This window comes from Eubalaena glacialis, chromosome 3 (assembly GCF_028564815.1).
Source record: "Eubalaena glacialis isolate mEubGla1 chromosome 3, mEubGla1.1.hap2.+ XY, whole genome shotgun sequence".
Taxonomy (NCBI): Eukaryota; Metazoa; Chordata; class Mammalia; order Artiodactyla; family Balaenidae; genus Eubalaena; species Eubalaena glacialis.
In genome coordinates this window covers 159,618,340-159,635,499 of record NC_083718.1, presented here as the reverse complement: position 1 = coordinate 159,635,499, position 17,160 = coordinate 159,618,340, and the positions used below count along the sequence as shown (strand labels likewise).

The following is a 17,160-nucleotide window of genomic DNA, read 5'->3' as shown; positions in this document are numbered from 1 at the left end:
GGTGAAGTTGACATCTATCTGCCTTCTTGTCTGCCTCCTGACTCCCCTACACGCCCCTACAGGCCCTGCCCCAGATCTACTGTTGTGTAAAACTGCTCTGTGCCTTGGATAGGAGTGTGCAGAGCGTGGCAAGTTCTCACTGATACAGAGAGAGCCTCAGCTTGTTAAGTGCTTTCACTTCCACTTTTCCTGTCGGATCCTCATAGCCTGCACGATTGCAGCAGGCCTTTCACCAGTGAGGCAGCTGAGGCTCCGGAAAGTTGAGTAGCTTGTCCAAGGCTGCTTGGTCAGCCTCCAGGGCCTGAACCCGGGCCTCCAAATCCTCCAGGCTCTTGTTACCGTTCCATGATGCCTCCGTCCTCCACCCCGTTCCCCTTCCCTTTAGCCCCTGCTCATTCACTGCATTGTCCCCAGAGTAAAACAGAATGTGGGGACTTGGGTTCCCCCAAAACAACTGATGACATTGTCCTGGATCGGCCAGAAGACACTCGGGGCCGGAGGCGTCACAAAACAGAGAGTGTTCGGACTCCCGGTGGGACTGAGCGGGCAGCAGGCCCAGAGTCTGGAGCCCAGAGACAAAGGTGTGTGTGTGTGTTGTCATGGGAGGTGTGGTGTGAAGTCACAGGGGATGTTGGGTGCGTGTAAACACAGCCGTCTTGTATGTGGGTGCAAGGCTGTTACTCCTGCTGTGTCTTCAGACGCAGGACCACACAGCTGGAGGAGGGTGAGGCGGGTACCCTGCAGCCTGTGTTTGCTCTTGTCGCTCAGCGCTGGATGGAGTTCATGGTTCAGATGGGTGAGACCCCAGCCCCCTCTCCCACCCTTACGCTCCTGCCCTGGTCCCCATGCCACAGCCCCATCATGACTTCTATGTCCTGGATCCAGGATGTGCCTCGGTGTCCAGGAGCTCCACTCACATGGTGTCCCGGTTCCTGCTCCCATCTGTCCTGTCTGAGTTCACCACTCTGGTCACCTCAATGGCTGGAGACACCAGTGTCCGCATCTTTGAGCAGCATTTGTGAGTTTGGGGTCTCACGGAAGCTGAGGTAGGAGAGGTGGGGGCCTGGGCCCAGGAGGAGATAACCAGGGAATGGGGCCATGGACGGTCTGCTTTCTGTCCGTCCCTCCCACTAGGGCTTCTGAGCCAGAGATCTTCAGTCCTTGTTCCCTTGGACAGCTGGGCCCAACTCCCCGCCCGGCAGCTGAGCGGCATCTGCTGCTTCTGGGGAGGAACTTCTCGCAGTGGAGGAGACCCACCCAGCAGGGTGAGGCCACGGCCTGGAGGAGGGTGGGCTCAGAGTGACTGACCCTGGAGCTGCTGACCCCGTGGGAGGCAGGGTGGGATCAAGGGGGATCGGCCCCCAGACCCTCATTTTGCCCCTCCCTGACCCCGTAGCTGCCAAAGCCGTGCAGCGCTTCGAGCCAGGAGGCGACGGGAGCTTGGGGCGAAATGCTCCCCGGCAGAGGTTCTTGCTGCTGGAGGTCATGGACAAGAAGGTAGACGTGGGGCCAGGGGCTGGCTGGGAGGAGGGGCTCCATGATCCCACTGACGCTGAGCCCTGACTTCCAGCTGCAGCTGCTGACCTACAACTGGGCTCCAGACCTGGGGGCGGCCCTGGGCCGAGCACTGGTTCGCCTCGTGCAGTGGCAGAACGCACGCGCCCATCTCATCTTCTGCCTCCTCAGCCAGAAGCTTGGGCTCTTCCACCACTACGGCCAGTTGGACTTCCCAGTGCGTGACGAAAAGGTGCCTGCTGCTCAGGTTCCCTCCTCTCCTGAGTGGTCAGCTAAAGGAAGTAGCAGTTCGGGAACAGGAGAGGGGACAGGCTGAGGGCAGGGGCAGTGGGGCGGGACAGTCTGAGAGAGGAGGCCACGGGGGCGGTGGGAGAGGAGGTCTGAGGGCAAAGGCCATGGACCCATTGTGAGGCTCCGTCTCTCTTAGGAGCCAAACCCATTCCTGCTGCCGACCATGGAAGCAGAGACCCTCATCCGGAGTGCAAGCCCCCCTCTGAGCCGCGAGCAGGGACGGCTGAGTGGGTCCTCTCGGGGTGGGGGCCCCCTTCCCCTGGACACATTCCCCTTCGATGAGGCCCTAAGGGATATCACGGCCGCCCGCCCCAGCTCCTCCCTCAGCCCTGTGCCCAGACCGCCCGATCCTGTCACCTACCATGGACAGCAGTTCCTGGAGATCAAGATGGCAGAGCGCAGAGGTGAGGGCGCTGAGCTGGGCAGCGGGCAGGGCAATCTGTGGAGTCTGGCAGGGCGAGAGGTGGCCACTCCTGGGGGCCGCTACTAATGCCTCCAACCCCCAGAACTGGAGCGCCAGATGAAGATGGAGAACCTGTTTGTAACGTGGCAGCAGCGCTCCGCCCCAGCCAGCATGCCCATCAGTGTGAGTGGCCAACCCGCGTCCTCTGGGAGCGTCCCATGACCCTGCCCTGGCCACCGCCCCGGTGCTCACTGCCCATTTCCCCAGGCCGGGGAGCTGGAGACCCTGAAACAGTCGTCCCGCCTGGTGCATTACTGTGCGACGGCCCTGCTCTTCGACCCCGCAGCCTGGCTGCATGGGCCCCCAGAGACCTCTGGGCCCCTGGAGGGGCAGGTGAGGCTCCAGACTCTGGATTTCTCCTGTGGGACCCCCCTTTACCCAACGGGGACCTCCATTCCTCCACCCCTGCTAGGGTGGTTGACGGTGGGTAGAGCCTTTCTTAATCTCCACTCCCACAGCGGCGCCACCGCCCTGAGTCAGGGTCTGGGAGCCGAGAGGCCTCCGCCAGCTGCGACTCCTCGGATGGGCCTCCACCGGGCGCCCGGGAGGAGCCTTGGCTGAAGGAGCTGAGCTTGGCTTTCCTGCAGCAGTACGTGCAGTATCTGCAGAGCATGGGCTTTGTGCTGGTGCCGCTGCGGCCCCCCTCGCCCGCCCGCAGGTGAGCGCGTCTCGTCTCCCCGCCCTCCTCTCCTCCTCCACAGCAGGTGAGGCCCCACGCACCCTTCCTCCTGGGTCCTATTTGGGTAATTTGGGCCTTGCGTACAACCATCTCATCAGGCCTGCACACACACATGAGGATCTGGGACACCTACCTGCAGCCCTCAAGCACATTGCATAAGCCTCACACATCTCCTGGAACTCATGGCCACGTTCATACACAAACTGGGTACATTTTCACAGAGCTGCTTGCCCACGTGTGTCTTCTGTGCTTTCACGCTGGTGTCCATCCACACACACCAGTCCTGTACAGGCTCTTGGACCTGGGTCTTAATGATTGTTGTCCTGATCACCTCCTGACCTCTCCAGAGATTTATGTGGTTCCTGGCCCAGGAAGTTCTTTTCTCACCATGTCTTTTTGTTTGTTTTTTGTTTTGTTTTTTTCTCACCAAGGACCCCTGCAATGGGCCTACTCACATCACTGTCCTCTGGCCTGTTCTTGGTCATGTTCACTCACTGGCCAGTAGTGGGAGGTCTGAGTCCTGGGAAGTAGTAGACAGCTCCTCTGGCAACACCTTCCATCTCCCCAGAACGCAGTGAAAACTCTGCAACCACCTTTCCCATCCTCTGTCAAGTCTCAAATTCCCATTTCTGTGGCCCATGCCCTATGCCCCTCTCAACGTCTGAGCCTCCAGATTCTATGTTCCCAGCTCCTTCCCAGTGGCTGCATGGGAAAATGTCTGTTCGTGTTACGCCGTTGCTTTCATGTATCCAGATGTGTGAGTTTGTTTTCTCCCTCCTCTCTGCTTTCAGTTTGATACTTTTTCAAACTAGTAAATATAAGTTGTACTTCCTTACTCAAGACGCCCTCTTGGCCCAGAAAGCCAATTCCAACTCCTTAGTGTTTTTGTAACCAGCTCTCCACCTCCCAGGCCTCCCTCTCTTTTCCAGGCCTTAGGAAGAGAGGACAGGCCTGCACCTCTGGGACATTTCATTCAGCGCCCCTCTTATTTCTCAGTGACAGACCCCAGGAGGAGCTCTCTTCTCATTGCCCTCCGCAGCCAGTTCCCAGCTGTAAGGATTTCTCTGGAGTTCGCATCCTTCCCATTCAGTTATGTTCTTCCCAGAAATCAGAATTCCCTTTTAAAACCAAAGATACTAGGATTAAAAATATGTTTCTAGAGGAAAATTTAAAGTCAGGCCTTCCTTCCTCCAGTCTCTAACCATCACCAATCACTAGTTAGGTCTGGTCCCTATTTCCTTGAGGATTAAGTGGGGCATTTCTCGCCAGAGGCTTTGAACCCCCAGCAGGAGTTCCAGTGGTTTATAGCTCCTGAGTATGAGTGGGTCCCACTGGCCCTCTTTCTCTTTTCCCTTTGCCTCTGAGTTGAGAAATGAAGAACAGCAGGCCTGTGGAACACTGAAAATGCCCTTCCCGGGTCAAAAGAGAACCCCTTTTCCCTCTCAGGGGAACGTCCCTAACCAGGGCATCAAGGATCTGCTTGCACTTTCCCCATGAAATCTTAGACAGGCATCACCCTCTCCCCTCCCTTGCTGTCCACAGTAAGCAGGTATCTCCATCCGCTCATAGGTGTCTCCCCCCAGTCACAGCAGCCTCTGCAGCTCTACCCTCACCCTCTCACTGGAAGAGAGGGGCCTGATCCCTGCCTCCCCCTTAGAGCAGCAGCTGCTGTGGAGAGAGCCCCGCCCCACAATCAAGCCCTGGACTTCTGGCCTAGCCTTGCCACTTACCCACCGTGGGACCCCAGGCAGGTTCTTCCCTTCTCTGGGCCTGTCTCCTCTCCTGCAGAACGATTCCACGTGAAATGGGTTCTGGGTCTGATAGCCGTAACCCTTCACCCCACTGGCCTGCCTCACCCCCTTGTCCCTCTTCCTTTTCTGCAGCACCAGCCGGCTGCGGGCCATGGCTATCCTTGGAACAGAAGGTCGGGGCTCCTTCTCCTGCCCGAAAGCCAAGACTGAAGGGAGCCCCAAGGTAACACGTCGTCGTGTTCCTTCCCCAAGAGTGAAATCAGTGATGCCTCAGACACCAGCATCACTGAGCCTGAATTATTTGCCCAAGGCCTAAAGCCAGGGGCTCTGGGTGATGACTGAGGTCATTGATCCCAGCCTCACACCATTAAAGTCACTGACCCAGGGGACTTTTTCCCCGATGGTCCGAGGCTGGTGAGGCCCCTGCCCTTGCCCCTGAACCCCAGTCTTTTTCCTTTCTGCAGAGCACTGGCTCTCCAGTCACCACGTACCACCTGCAGCGGGCACTGCCCGGGGGCATCATCCTCATGGAGCTGGCTTTCCAGGTGAGCTGAAGCACTACATGGGAGAGCCAGGCCCACCTGTCTCTTGCCCTCCTGACCTCATCTTCATCCTCTCTCCAGGGCTGTTACTTCTGTGTCAAACAGTTTGCCCTGGAATGTTCCCGAATCCCCATGGGGCAAGCTGTCAACTCTCAGGTACGTGGTGGGGACGGAGGGCCGTGGGGTCTCAGGCGTAGTCAGTGCAGCCCCAGGGACCATCTGGTGCTGCAGGTGGCTGGGCCATCCCAGTGCTGTGACTGCCTCAGGCGCCAGTCTTACTCTGTGGTAGTCCAGAGCTGTATTCAGCCATGGCACTGGGGGCAGAAGGCAGTGCAGCACAGTGGCTGGTCTGGCCCTGTGGTTATTCTGGCACTGACCATAGATGGGTAGACAGGACATTTGAGCAGAGCGGGTAATCTGACACATGGGTGGGTCGGTGCCATGGGCAGTCCTGGCCTAATCTAGGGCTGGGGACAACCTGGCGCTGTCCATATAGTCACTAACACTTAGAATGTGGACTAGAGTCCCCACCCACACAGCACAGCCCCCCACACTCAGTTGTTATTTCTGTCCCTGTCTGACTGCCTGAAGGCAGGGCTTTTGTACCCCATGAGGTTCTGAGCACTCAAGAGGGCTCAGAACGAATGAGTCGGGACTGAGTGTGGTCAGAGACCCGAAGCCCTCCAGCCTTGAGTGAGTTCGGCCCCTTCGTTGTTAGGCTTCTGCCTTCCTTGTGCCTCGAGTTGAGTTTCTGAGAGATCAGGGTCTGACTGGGTGCGGTCTGTCGCCCTCCAGTACAGATGGCACAAACTCTTCCCGTATCTGGACAGCTCAGATCCAGCCCACAGGTGGTTGCCTTTGACTTGGGTGTGGATGCCTGGTCTAGCCATCACAGGATAGTGAGATCCAGGAAAGCTTGGTGACTTGAGTGCAGGAACCTACCTGGGCCAGGGCACAGAAGGCAGATTGGACAGGCAGGCACTCTTTCACACTTTGCTGTAGTATTGGCGGGAAGGACCCACCCCATTATTCTCTTGAGCTTCCTGAAGTCCTGGCTGCCCTGCCCCCTGATCTCCACCCAGTTTGGCTCTCTCTGCCCCTACATATCTAATCTCTAACCTTACTTAGATTTCTAAGTTGCTTTATTATAGCTATTAAGTATTTATTAACTGCTTAGTATACATGCTAAGGGAAGAGGAGAATTTTACTCCTACTGTACAGATTAGGAAACTGAGGTTCACAGAGGTTAAGTGATGTGCCCCAGGGCACACAGCTAGTTGCTGGCAGTACTAGGGTTGCAAGCTGGGTCTCTGACTCTGAGGCTCATCCTTGGTTACTGCAGTTTATCATGCAGCTCTAAATTTATGAGGACCTTTCCTTTATCTCCCTGGTAGATGAGGAAACTGAAGCAGAGAGGTTGTGACTTACCCAAGGTCATGGAGCTACTCTGACTCCAAGGCAACTGCTGCTTCTACAGTCATTGATTTCCTTTCCTGTTAATTTTTATGCCCAGTGCCCCCACGGGCACGGTCAGGTAGATTCTGCCATTCTAGCATCACCTATCCAACTGTTAACACACTCTCAGTAACGCTGATTTCCACCAAGAGAAGCACCAGCTCTGTGTCTCTGCCCTCCTTTCTTCCTCCATCAATCGTTCGTTTGTTCATTCATTCATTCATTCACAGATGAATTAGAGGAGGCCAGCCCTGGACTAGCCTTGGCAGGATGTCCCAGATGAAGCTTTACAAATGAGTGGGAGTCAGCCAGCTTTGGGGATCAGGGAGAGCAGCATTCAGGCAAAGAGAACGGCAGGTACAAAAGTGTAGAGAAAATATGTGGTATACTTGGGAAGAGCAAGTAATTTGATGAGAAGATAAAGCTGGAGAGATGGGAAGCGACCAGGAAAACCTTTCTAATAGTAAGTAACTACACACCTGGCCTACCCTGACCACCCTGTTTAAAACCACACCTGCTTTATTTACTGCTTGATTTTCCATAACCATCTACTAACGTGCTATTTACTCATTTACTCTGCCTAATATTTATTGTCTTATCTCCCCACTACTAGACTGTAAGCTCCTTGAGGGTAGGGGTTTGTATCCCCAGCAACTAGAACAGTACCAGGTAGGCACGTGGTAGGCACTCGACAAGTATTTGTTGCATGAGTGAATCTGTGCCAGACTTGAGTGGAGACTGGGATACAGAGTAAAAAGGTTCATGTCTCAAAATGGTCAGTTCATGTAAACAGTTACAACACTGCATAATGTAATGAGGAGGGCTTCTCATAGAAGCGTTTCTGGTAGAGGGGCCCACGGCGACGGGGTGAATCTTGAGCTGCCGTTTCCCAGGCAAGAGGAGGGAAGTGAGATGTGCGGGCAGCCTGCCACCGTTTCCTGACCTGGTCCCCCCCCCACCCCCCCAGCTGTCCATGCTGTTCACGGAGGAGTGTGACAAGGTGCGGGACCTGATGCATGTGCACTCGTTTAGCTACGACTTCCACCTGCGCCTCGTGCACCAGCACGTGCTGGGCGCCCACCTGGTGCTGCGGCACGGCTACCACCTCACCACCTTCCTGCGACACTTCCTGGCCCACCACCCTGATGGGCCCCACTTCGGCCGCAATCACATTTACCAAGGTCGGTGCCCAGGGGCAAGCCAGTGAACCCGAAAAAGAACAGGCTGCCAGGTGTCTCAAGCCAGGGCCAGGGGGACCACTTCTGGGGGCCAGACCTTGTCTCTGCCTCTCCTGTCCTATATGGTCAGTCGCCTCATGTCACCTGGACCCTGTCCCCACGTCTCTGTCTTAAGTTCTTCCCAGTCTGTTTTCATAGCAAGTTTGGTTTAATTTTCATAGCAAGCAAAGTTTAGATCCTGTGTCGTGTGTACCCTGCCCCCTGTGTGTCCTGAGCCACTTCTGTCCCATCTCCATGTCCCTCAGGAGCTCCCCAGAAAGAATCGGCCTGCCTGCCAATCAGAGCCTCAGGGATTCCCATCCTCTGGCCCCACCAGATCACTGCGTCTGTCCCAGACTCAGTGTCTCCTGTAACTCGCCCCTCAGGGACCCTGGAGCTCCCCACTCCGCTCATTGCTGCCCACCAGCTGTACAACTACGTGGCCGACCATGCCAGCTCCTACCACATGAAGCCACTACGGATGGCCCGGCCAGGAGGCCCGGAACATAACGAGTACGCCCTGGTGTCGGCGTGGCACAGGTAAGGCGAGAGGGGATGCCTGGAGCTGCAGTTGGGGCCATCCTTGCCGTGGGGGACCTGTGTTTTCTTGGGCAGAAGGGGTGGGGTTGGCTTCATCAGAACCTCAGGCTTGACGTCTCCCCAACCCCCACCGCACAGCTCTGGCTCCTACCTGGACTCTGAGGGACTTCGTCACCAGGACGACTTCGACGTGTCTCTGCTTGTTTGTCACTGTGCCGCACCCTTTGAGGAGCAAGGAGAGGCTGAGCGGCACATTCTGCGGTCAGCAGATCCCCTGCCTTGAACTTGCCCGTTGCCCAGCCGCTCCCTGCTGTTGCCCTGTGTCTCTCCTGCTGTGACCATCACACTCCTGTCCCCTCCCCACCCTAGGCTGCAGTTCTTCGTGGTGCTCACCAGCCAACGAGAGCTCTTCCCCAGACTCACTGCTGACATGCGCCGGTTCCGGAAGCCGCCCAGACTGCCCCCTGAGCCAGAGGCTCCTGGGAGCTCAGCTGGTAGCCCTGGGGAGGCCTCAGGGGTTGGTCTGGCCCCTGGACCGGCTCCCCTCTTCCCCCCACTGGCTGCAGAGGTGGGCGTGGCACGGGCACGGCTGGCTCAGCTAGTACGGCTGGCTGGAGGGCACTGCCGTCGGGACACCCTTTGGAAGCGCCTCTTCTTGCTGGAACCACCAGGACCTGATCGGCTGCGACTAGGGGGGCGCCTGGCCCTGGCCGAGCTGGAGGAGCTCCTAGAAGCAGTCCATGCCAAATCCATTGGGGACATCGACCCCCAGCTGGTAAGCAGCTGTGGGTTCCAGAAGGGGCTGGGATGGATGCTAGGAATTCCACTGGCAGCCAAGGTAGAGGTTGCAAGCGTCTCAGAGGTGGTTCTGGAACAGCAGATCCATGCCTGTGGACCTTCCCCTAGGACTGCTTCCTGTCTATGACGGTCTCCTGGTACCAGAGCCTGATCAAGGTTCTCCTAAGCCGCTTTCCCCAGAGCTGTCGCCATTTCCAGAGCCCAGACTTGGGAACTCAGTACCTGGTAAGTCTCCTTGACCTTTCTCTGAAAGGGGAGACACAGCAGAAATCCTCATCAGAGAGATGACAGGGTCCCCCTCAAAGAACCCCAGTCTGACTAAACAGGGAGGCTGAGATGGAGTGACCACACCGGTAGATGGATGTAAAACCCTTCAAGCACCAAGCCACAGCATGTGATTCACTGAGAATAACCTAGAGCTGTGCCCTCAGGGCTCACAAAAGCACAAACCTTGGCTAGCAATCCTGAGGGCCAAGCTCTGGAACCTTGTGAGTGGTTGGTCTTGGAGGTTCCAGTCCCAGAAAGGACTTCCTGGGCTTTCAAGCCTTTTCACCAAAGTGTGGTCCTCACACCAGCAGCGTCAGCACCACCTGGGAGCTGACCAAAGTGCAGACTCTCAGACCCCACCCCAGACCTGCTGGCTCAGAACCTGCCTTTCAGCCAGATCCGCAGGTGATTGGTGTGCACAGTAGAGGTTGACAAGTTGCTGGGAAGGACAGGTAGAGGGGAGAGCTATGGCAGTGGGCACAAGCCTGGGGATTGAGAGCCTAAAGGATGGCCCCAACGAGAGCAGCGATCAGGAGAGGAGACATTCAAGAGAAGATTTCAAAAGAAAAGGTACTTGGTCTGTGGTAAGGGGTCCTGCGACATAGTGCTTGTGGGGAAGACTAGTTTCAAGGTGTGACAAAGCATCGCCCAGAGAAGCTGAGGTTAGTTAGGGTAAGGCTGTGGTAGGTGGGTGTGAGCAGATGGGGATGCTTCTGTGGGTGGCGGGAACGCTGAAGCAGGAGTGGGTTTGGGGGAAGGGTGAAGAATTGAGTCTGAGGCCCAGGAGGACCTTCGAGGACCACAGTCTAGAAGGTATATGGGCATCGGGGATTGGAGCTCAGGAGAGAGGTGTAGGCAGCACTTATACAAACAGGTGGTGACTGAAGCTGGGCATAGAAGAAACTGCCCAGGGAGAGATCACAAAGCTGAGCACCAGGGACAGACATCAGGGAGGCCAGAGATACGAAACCCAGGAGCAAAGGAGGGCTCATGTCAAGGGGAGAGAACACTCCTTTGCTGATGGGCTTCAGTGTGTCAGCTTATGCAGGGCCTTCCAGTCAAGTACCACTCGCTCATTCTGACGAGGCTGGACAGGCTAACCGGGAGCCAGTGAGGATGAGGACCGAGGTTGGGCTTGGAGGAGGTCCTGGGTGACCGTACAGTGTAGGTGGGGTCAGGTGTGGTGATGGAAGCGGGCCTTCCTCAGACTGGTCCCACTTTCAGGATGCCTTCAGGGAGGGTCTGTGCCTCACTCCGCATCTCATTCTGTCTTTTGCTACAGGTTGTGCTGAATCAGAAGTTCACTGACTGTTTTGTGCTAGTGTTTCTGGATTCCCACTTGGGAAAGACGGTGAGAACGGGAGGGGGCAGTGAGGGGCTTTGTGTCAGCCTAGTGGGAGGCTGTACCCCAAATGCTCCATCCCAGAGCCTGCTGAGGTTGGGGAGCCCTGCTCCCTGGGCTCAGCCTGCCCTCCTCTCACCACCCCCGCCCCGTGTTCCCCACAGTCTCTGACAGTGGTTTTCCGAGAGCCCTTCCCGGTACAGCCCCAGGACAGCGAGAGCCCCCCTGCCCAGCTGGTCTCTACTTACCACCACCTGGAGTCCGTCATCAACACAGCCTGCTTCACCCTCTGGACCCGCCTCCTCTGAGGGATGGACCACTGAATGTCCTCAAATTATGGCTCTGTAGGATTGCCCATTTGCAGCAGGACTGACCAGCCCTTCTGGGCCCCCGGGCAAGACTGGACACTGAGGGATGCCAAAGGTTGTGTGAATGTGTCTTGGGGACCTGGTAGCAGGAGCTGCCCTCCCTAAACACTCGCTGCCACTGACCAGCCCAGGGATCCAGAAGGTCTGGTCACCTCCCTGAGGTGCCCATGCCATCTCAGGTCCCTGGGCCATTCCAGAAGGAGACTCCTCCTCCCTGCTCATTTGGTGGAGTCTGGGAATTCTTCACATCAGGTGGCACGTAGACCCCTTAGAGTTCCTCTGCCTGAATCCTGCCTCTGAGTCTTGGCTTGCTGTCAGCCACCCGCCTCCCCCACCCCCATCTTGAGCCCTGTGGTCTTCACTTCCCACTGGGACATTATTGCTGGGCAATTGCCACTGAGATAAGACACCTGGGTTCCAATCCCGGCTCTGCCTTTGAAGCATCTGTGACCACGGGTGAGTCCCTTTGCTCTCGGACCCTTGGTTTCTCATCTGTACGTGAGGTGGTGAGCTAGAAAGCTCTCCCATCTCCACAACAACACTGGCACAGACTGGAGGACTTGAACGTGAGCTGTATGTCCCTTCTCTGCAGGAAGGAAGTGACCCAAAGAAACTGAAAAGTTAGACACTGTGTGTCCCTCCCCCTCCCCCTCCAATAACATACACACATGGAAACCTTCAGCAGATTGTCTTTAATTCAGAGGAGACTCGGGATGTGCAGCTCACCATCCCAGAGGTGTGTGGCTGGAGCACAGGACCTCACTGGCCAGCCTGTGGGCGACCCCGCTTATCCCAGTACGAACGTAGCCAACTCAAGCCCTCTACCGTGTCTCCTGAGGGGAGAGGGACCCGAGGCATCTCAACCCATGAGGAGGAAAACAGCCCCTGCCCGACACCTGTCCCTCCAGATCCCCTTCCCCAGGGCCAGGCCTGGAGCTCAGCCCACTCTCACCTCGAGGCTGGTACTCGCAGCCCACAAAGCCTTTGTAGCCTTCATCTTCCAGCAATTGGAACAGATAGGGGAAGTTCAGCTCTCCAGGGCTGCTGGGTTCCCCTCGGCCCGGGACCTGTGCCACCTGCACGTGCCCTGGGGGCAGATGTGGGGGGGTAGAAAGAGTGGGAGGACAGAGGAAGCAGCATGGCAGACTAGGAAGAAGCCAAGAAAGGGGCCCTCACCAACGAAGGGCAGGAACTCCCGGATGTTCCCTGTCAGGTTCCCGTCCATGATCTGCCAGTGGAATATGTCCTGGGGCAGAGATTCCGACAGTCACAGACCCTGCAGGCCACACCATTCTGCCTGGATTTGGAGAACACAGGCCCATGGGTCCTCTGAGAAGCACTCCCTCTCTCCCACTTACCATCTGTAACTGGAGGTTGGGTCTTCCAACTTTCTCTAAGATGGCTGCCGCTGGGAGAGAAACCGGGGAGGGGGCCATGAGACTCAAGGAGGGCACAAGAATCAAGGGACAGGAGGAGACACAGGGCTGGGGTCCTACCCTGCTGGGGCGTATCCAGGAAGTACCGGGGGTCCGTGATGCGGGTGTTGATGGGTTCCAGCAGCCCCACAAGGTTCTCCTAGCACCAGGCGGGATCCATGAGTAGAGCTCTCCCTGAGGTTTGTACCCCCTCAGTCAATCACCGATCAAGCCCGTCACTAATCCCTCCGGCCTGGACCGGGGCCCAGCCTTGTGCCTCACTGCCCTCCCCACTGTGCATCCCCTCCACACACACAGACATTCATGAAGCATGTGTGTATGTGTTTTCACTGTCTCACCTGAGCCAAAACCCCAGCTGCGTGCCTCAGGTTCTCCAGAAAAACTGTCTCCATTTCACCCCTGACTGCTGCTCGATCAGCCCCCTGGGGCACTCGGCCAGCCATCAGGTGAATCCTGTGGGGAAAATGGGCCTGGAGGGGGCTGTGGAGTCCATCCTCGAAGCGCGAGCCTTCACTCCCTCGCTCCCTGGGTGCACCTCTTCCAGCTGCTCTCTGATCATGCCAGCTTCCCATCTCCCCAGGTCTCTCACTTAGCCCCTCCTGTACTTCCAAATTCTCCTTTTCCGTGCCCCTTCTCCTCGTGCCTACAAACATGCTTAAGTCTCACCTTTAAAAAATTACTTTGACCCTTACCCTTCTCAGGAATTCCGTGCTGCTTGTCTCTCCTCCTTGCATCTGTTTCTTAGCTTCCCATCTGTTTTCTGCACACACACCCCTCCACCCCCTTAATAACCCCTTGTTGCCAGTTCCTTCTCAGCCTGGTTGCTCTGTGCAGGATTTGACGTTTATGAGATGAGCCCCACTTTGAGTCCCCCTCACTCCACCACCTGATCCTTCTCAGCCACCTCTAAAGCAGACAGGTTCCATTTCCAGCCTCGTAAACTCTGCAGAACACACCAAGCCCCTCTAGCCTTTGGCCCCTGCATCCTTGACTGGAATGCTCCTTACCTCAAGCAAGTGCCCACTAGAGACCCACTACTTACTACCTGTAAGAAGCTTTCTCTGATCCCAGACAGAGTTACTGCCTACCTGCTCCCACAGCCTCCTTGAACTGACCTGTCCTCAAATGGATCACTCCGTTTGTTTACTGTGCTGTCTATCTCCCAGGTCAAACTGAGCTCCCAGCATGGGATCCCAGCAAGAGTTGAGCAAGAAAGAGTTGCAAACTGAGAGTGACACACAACAGATGAAATACAGGAGGCAATTTACAAGGGACCCAGACGGAAGGGGCGAAGAAGGGCCAGTGCGCTCGGACCCCTGAGCCTCTCAAGCCCCGGCGGCCTGTTCTCTCGTGGGTCATGGGGGCGGGGGATTGGAGAGAGGAGGATACCTGGGACAGCCCAGAGCCTTGGCGTACAGCACAGCCTGCTCCAGCCCATCTCGGAAGGCCGCCTGCCTCCCGGGAACGGCCCCCAGACCCATCTCCCCTTTCTCTCGGTCTCCTGCGGAGAGAATGGGCCTCAGTTCCCGGCTCGCGCTCCCGGCTCGCCCCGCCCGGGCCTGGGCCCCCACGGCGCACCCGGGGGCGTGTTGATCAGCACGAGCTGCAGCCCCACTTCCCGCGCCGCGCGCGCCAGCGCCTCCGGCGGCTCCCCGTACGGCCAGCCGACCTCGGCCGCCTCGAAACCCGAACTGCCCGCGGCTCGGAGCCGCGCGGGGAGGCCGGGGAGCTCGGGGAACAGCCACGACACGTTGGCCGAGAAGCGCAGCGGAGCCATAGCCGGCCGGGAGCGCGCGTGGAGCAGAGTCCGCGCAGCCGGAAGGCGGCAGCCGCGGGCGGGGCTGGGGAGGGGAAGGGACTGAGGGCCCGCGCGGGGGGCGGGGCGGGCGCCGAGGCGGCGGAGGAGCCCGGCCCCGCCGGGCGGGGGCGCGCTGGTGCCGCGAGCTGGGTGCCGGCTCTCTCCGGATGGGAAAGCCGTGCGTCGTAAAAACCGCGGACTGGCCGGAAAAGTGCACTTTCCCTGACGGGAGAGGGCGGCGCGGGGAGGGGGCGCGGGCCCAGTTAACGTGAAGGAGCGTGGACGCTAACAAACGCTTCGTGTTTTCCTTCTTTATAACCAGAGTACCTGTTCATTATGGAACATTTGAAAGTGTGTGCCGCACCACTCACCCGTTAACTTTCCCGTACAGAGCAAAAACTAAACACGTGCAGTCTTTTCTTAGAAAACCCTGACCATAGTGTATATGCGGTTTTATGGCATATTATTTCGTGAGCATTTCCCGTGAAAACCTTGAATTAGCTGCTCACTGTTCCGCACCTGGACAGCCCAGAATTGATCATGCTACTCTGTTGACGGTCATTAGGAAGTTCAACGTGTGTGCGCGCGTGCGCTATAAAAGCACTTTAATGCACTTCTTGGTCCGATCTCTGTAATCGTTTTCTTAGGTTCCTTTTGTAGGAACAAAGTACGAAGTCCTTTATAAGGAAAACTGCCCCCACCCCTGGACTCCGCACTGAGCGGCTATGGGCGGGCTGTCCCCTCTCAGCCCCGGCTGATTGGACCACGGAAAGACATCTGATCCAAGGGTAGCCAATCCATAGAATAGCCCAAGACCCTTGATTTGTCCAATTTGGAAAGATAGTCTGGCCAATCAGGTTCCCTCTTGGAGAGTTCAAACAAGGAAATACTGAGAGCCAAGTCGGAGGTGGGTTTGCTAGAAGATGACTGTGGCTGTAGAAACTAAATAAGCAGGAGTCAGGTGGTAAAGAAAAGCTGGAGCAGAGGAGGTGGGAAACTGAGCACTATGAGTAGGGGGAGCACGTTGAGATACCGCTGCTGCAGAGTTCTCAGGACTGGCCAAACCCACGGCAGCTCCCAGGTCTACGCTTCCCAAGGCCAGGATGTTTAGACTTTCCCGGGTTTCTGTGTCTGTAGCCTCTTAATGTTTCTTCAGATCATTCGAATGGATTTATCAATATTTCAGCCACACTAACCCAACTGAATGGGCAGATTCCAAGTTGGGTGAAAAAATAGGAGCATGCTTAAGTTCTTGACGACTGTGCTAAATGGCTTTTCAAAAATATTGTCAGTTTACACTTGGACAGTACATTCATAGACGTCATCTTGATCTGCTTCCTGTACTAGCTTTGACAAAAAGCAGCTTGAAGTGCAACATCGGGAGCACCCAGCGTCCGCTGTCTTCCTGTCACTGCTCTCCTGCATCCCAAGTCAGGCTCACCCAGACACCTGGGGTCCAGGCTCAACTCAGAGTTAATCCAAGTGCCTGGCAGGTACTGTTTCTTCAGCTCTGCCTCCAAGCACGGACTGCCACCAGCTATGACTGATCACCTGATTTCCTGCCCGCCTGCAGCTGGCAGTATACTTGGAACTCAGACTCCTCCTGGAATGTGTTTCTTGGGTACTGTCCAATCAGGATGTGACCTCACTAAGTTTAACATTTTAATCAATCCCAACTTCAGCGTGTTTATGATCCATGGTTGGCAATACAGAGTAACATCTAAGGTAAGTAATTCCTTATTAACACTTCACTGTAAATCTGAGTATGCAAATTCTATTTAAGACTTTCAAAGCACCACCATCTGTTGGGGTCTGTATCAGAAACAAAATTTGTCCAGCCTCCAATGGTTCCACTCCTTTTTCGCTTGTATTCCCTGTAGGGCAGCAGAGATGATGTATAAACTAGATGTGCATGACTCACTTTTTCCCTTAATTCCCTTACAACCACCTTTACATAATGTATCAAAATATATACAAGAGAGGTACAATGCCCATGACAATTATTTTCTTTAGTCACCATTTGTCTATATCTTAACCCACTTTGCAACATAAGCATTACACTAAGTTATTACAAATCTTGATTCTTTGCATTTAACTTTTAATCAAAGAACTTGTACAGGTATGATGATCAGTTAAGATAACAACAGCTTGTAAATAACTACATGGATAATGGCTGACACTTGCACGTAGAGTTCAGAGTCTCATTTGACCACTGGATTGCACTTGCCAATGTCGTAAAAAATATTACAACTAATATGTGAAATGCAAATCAAAACCTCAATGAAATTTCATTTTATACTTTCCAGATTGGGGGGGAAAAAAAAACCTTATAAGTCAGACAATAGCAAATATTGGAAGGGATCTGGAACAATTGCAACATTTATTCACTGCTGATAGGAGTATAAATCACTACAACCACTTTGGAAAATAATTTGGCATTATTTCTTAAAACTGAACATTCATATACCTTTGATCCAGCTGTTCCTTGCCCAGGTTTATCTCCTGGAGAACCTTGTGCACGAGTGTACCAGGAAATAATTCAGTGATGTTCATAGCACCACTATTTATGTAGCAAAAATAAGGAATTAACTCAAATGTCCATTGATACATGTATAGATGTGTTGTTGTATAGTCCTACAGTGTTGTTTATAAAAGTGAAGAAAAAGCTGGTGACTCAAATGGTAAAATTGAGTTTGCT

General features: G+C 55.4%; 2 protein-coding genes across 8 annotated transcripts in view; one reads left to right on the top strand and one right to left on the bottom strand.

Annotated features, from left to right (window-relative positions):
• SZT2 (SZT2 subunit of KICSTOR complex) overlaps positions 1–11,909 on the top strand; it is a 51,078-nt gene extending 39,169 nt beyond the window's left edge. Inside the window, exons 53-72 of one of the 4 annotated variants that reach the window (XM_061184342.1) lie at positions 415–581; positions 699–796; positions 886–1,018; positions 1,135–1,265; positions 1,397–1,497; positions 1,571–1,732; positions 1,943–2,210; positions 2,313–2,392; positions 2,477–2,602; positions 2,728–2,927; positions 4,832–4,922; positions 5,164–5,244; positions 5,323–5,397; positions 7,664–7,877; positions 8,300–8,453; positions 8,592–8,714; positions 8,823–9,228; positions 9,360–9,476; positions 10,801–10,869; positions 11,025–11,909. In XM_061184342.1, coding sequence (XP_061040325.1) covers positions 415–581; positions 699–796; positions 886–1,018; positions 1,135–1,265; positions 1,397–1,497; positions 1,571–1,732; positions 1,943–2,210; positions 2,313–2,392; positions 2,477–2,602; positions 2,728–2,927; positions 4,832–4,922; positions 5,164–5,244; positions 5,323–5,397; positions 7,664–7,877; positions 8,300–8,453; positions 8,592–8,714; positions 8,823–9,228; positions 9,360–9,476; positions 10,801–10,869; positions 11,025–11,168 — 2,940 coding nt within the window. In that variant the 3' untranslated portion in view covers positions 11,169–11,909. The other 3 variants (XM_061184341.1, XM_061184343.1, XM_061184344.1) reach the window with 3 other exon arrangements.
• On the bottom strand, positions 11,902–14,464 carry HYI (hydroxypyruvate isomerase (putative)). Of its 4 annotated transcripts, none has more exons than XM_061184347.1 (8): positions 14,243–14,464; positions 14,054–14,165; positions 13,003–13,117; positions 12,725–12,803; positions 12,587–12,636; positions 12,405–12,474; positions 12,181–12,315; positions 11,902–12,061 (listed from the first exon to the last, which is right to left on the bottom strand). In XM_061184347.1, the coding sequence occupies exons 1-8, from the start codon at positions 14,439–14,441 to the stop codon at positions 11,988–11,990; spliced, it is 834 nt and encodes a 277-aa protein (XP_061040330.1). In that variant the 5' UTR covers positions 14,442–14,464; the 3' UTR covers positions 11,902–11,987. The 4 variants fall into 4 exon arrangements, with proteins under 4 accessions (XP_061040330.1, XP_061040328.1, XP_061040331.1 ...); XM_061184345.1 differs by having other exon boundaries at positions 12,751–12,843; positions 13,008–13,117; XM_061184348.1 differs by having other exon boundaries at positions 12,181–12,225; positions 12,751–12,843; positions 13,008–13,117.
• Between the last annotated feature and the right edge of the window lie 2,696 nt (positions 14,465–17,160).

Bases quoted from the DNA above. Each gene is read 5' to 3' on its own strand.
- HYI (XM_061184345.1), bottom strand. From the start codon at position 14,441: ATGGCTCCGCTGCGCTTCTCGGCCAACGTGTCGTGGCTGTTCCCCGAG. The intron at 12,475-12,586 runs GTAAGTGGGAGA...TCTCTGCCCCAG, and splicing joins CCAACCTCCAGTTACAGATG to GACATATTCCACTGGCAGAT. The intron at 12,316-12,404 runs GTGAGGGCCCCT...ATCTGCCCCCAG, and splicing joins GGAGTTCCTGCCCTTCGTTG to GGCACGTGCAGGTGGCACAG.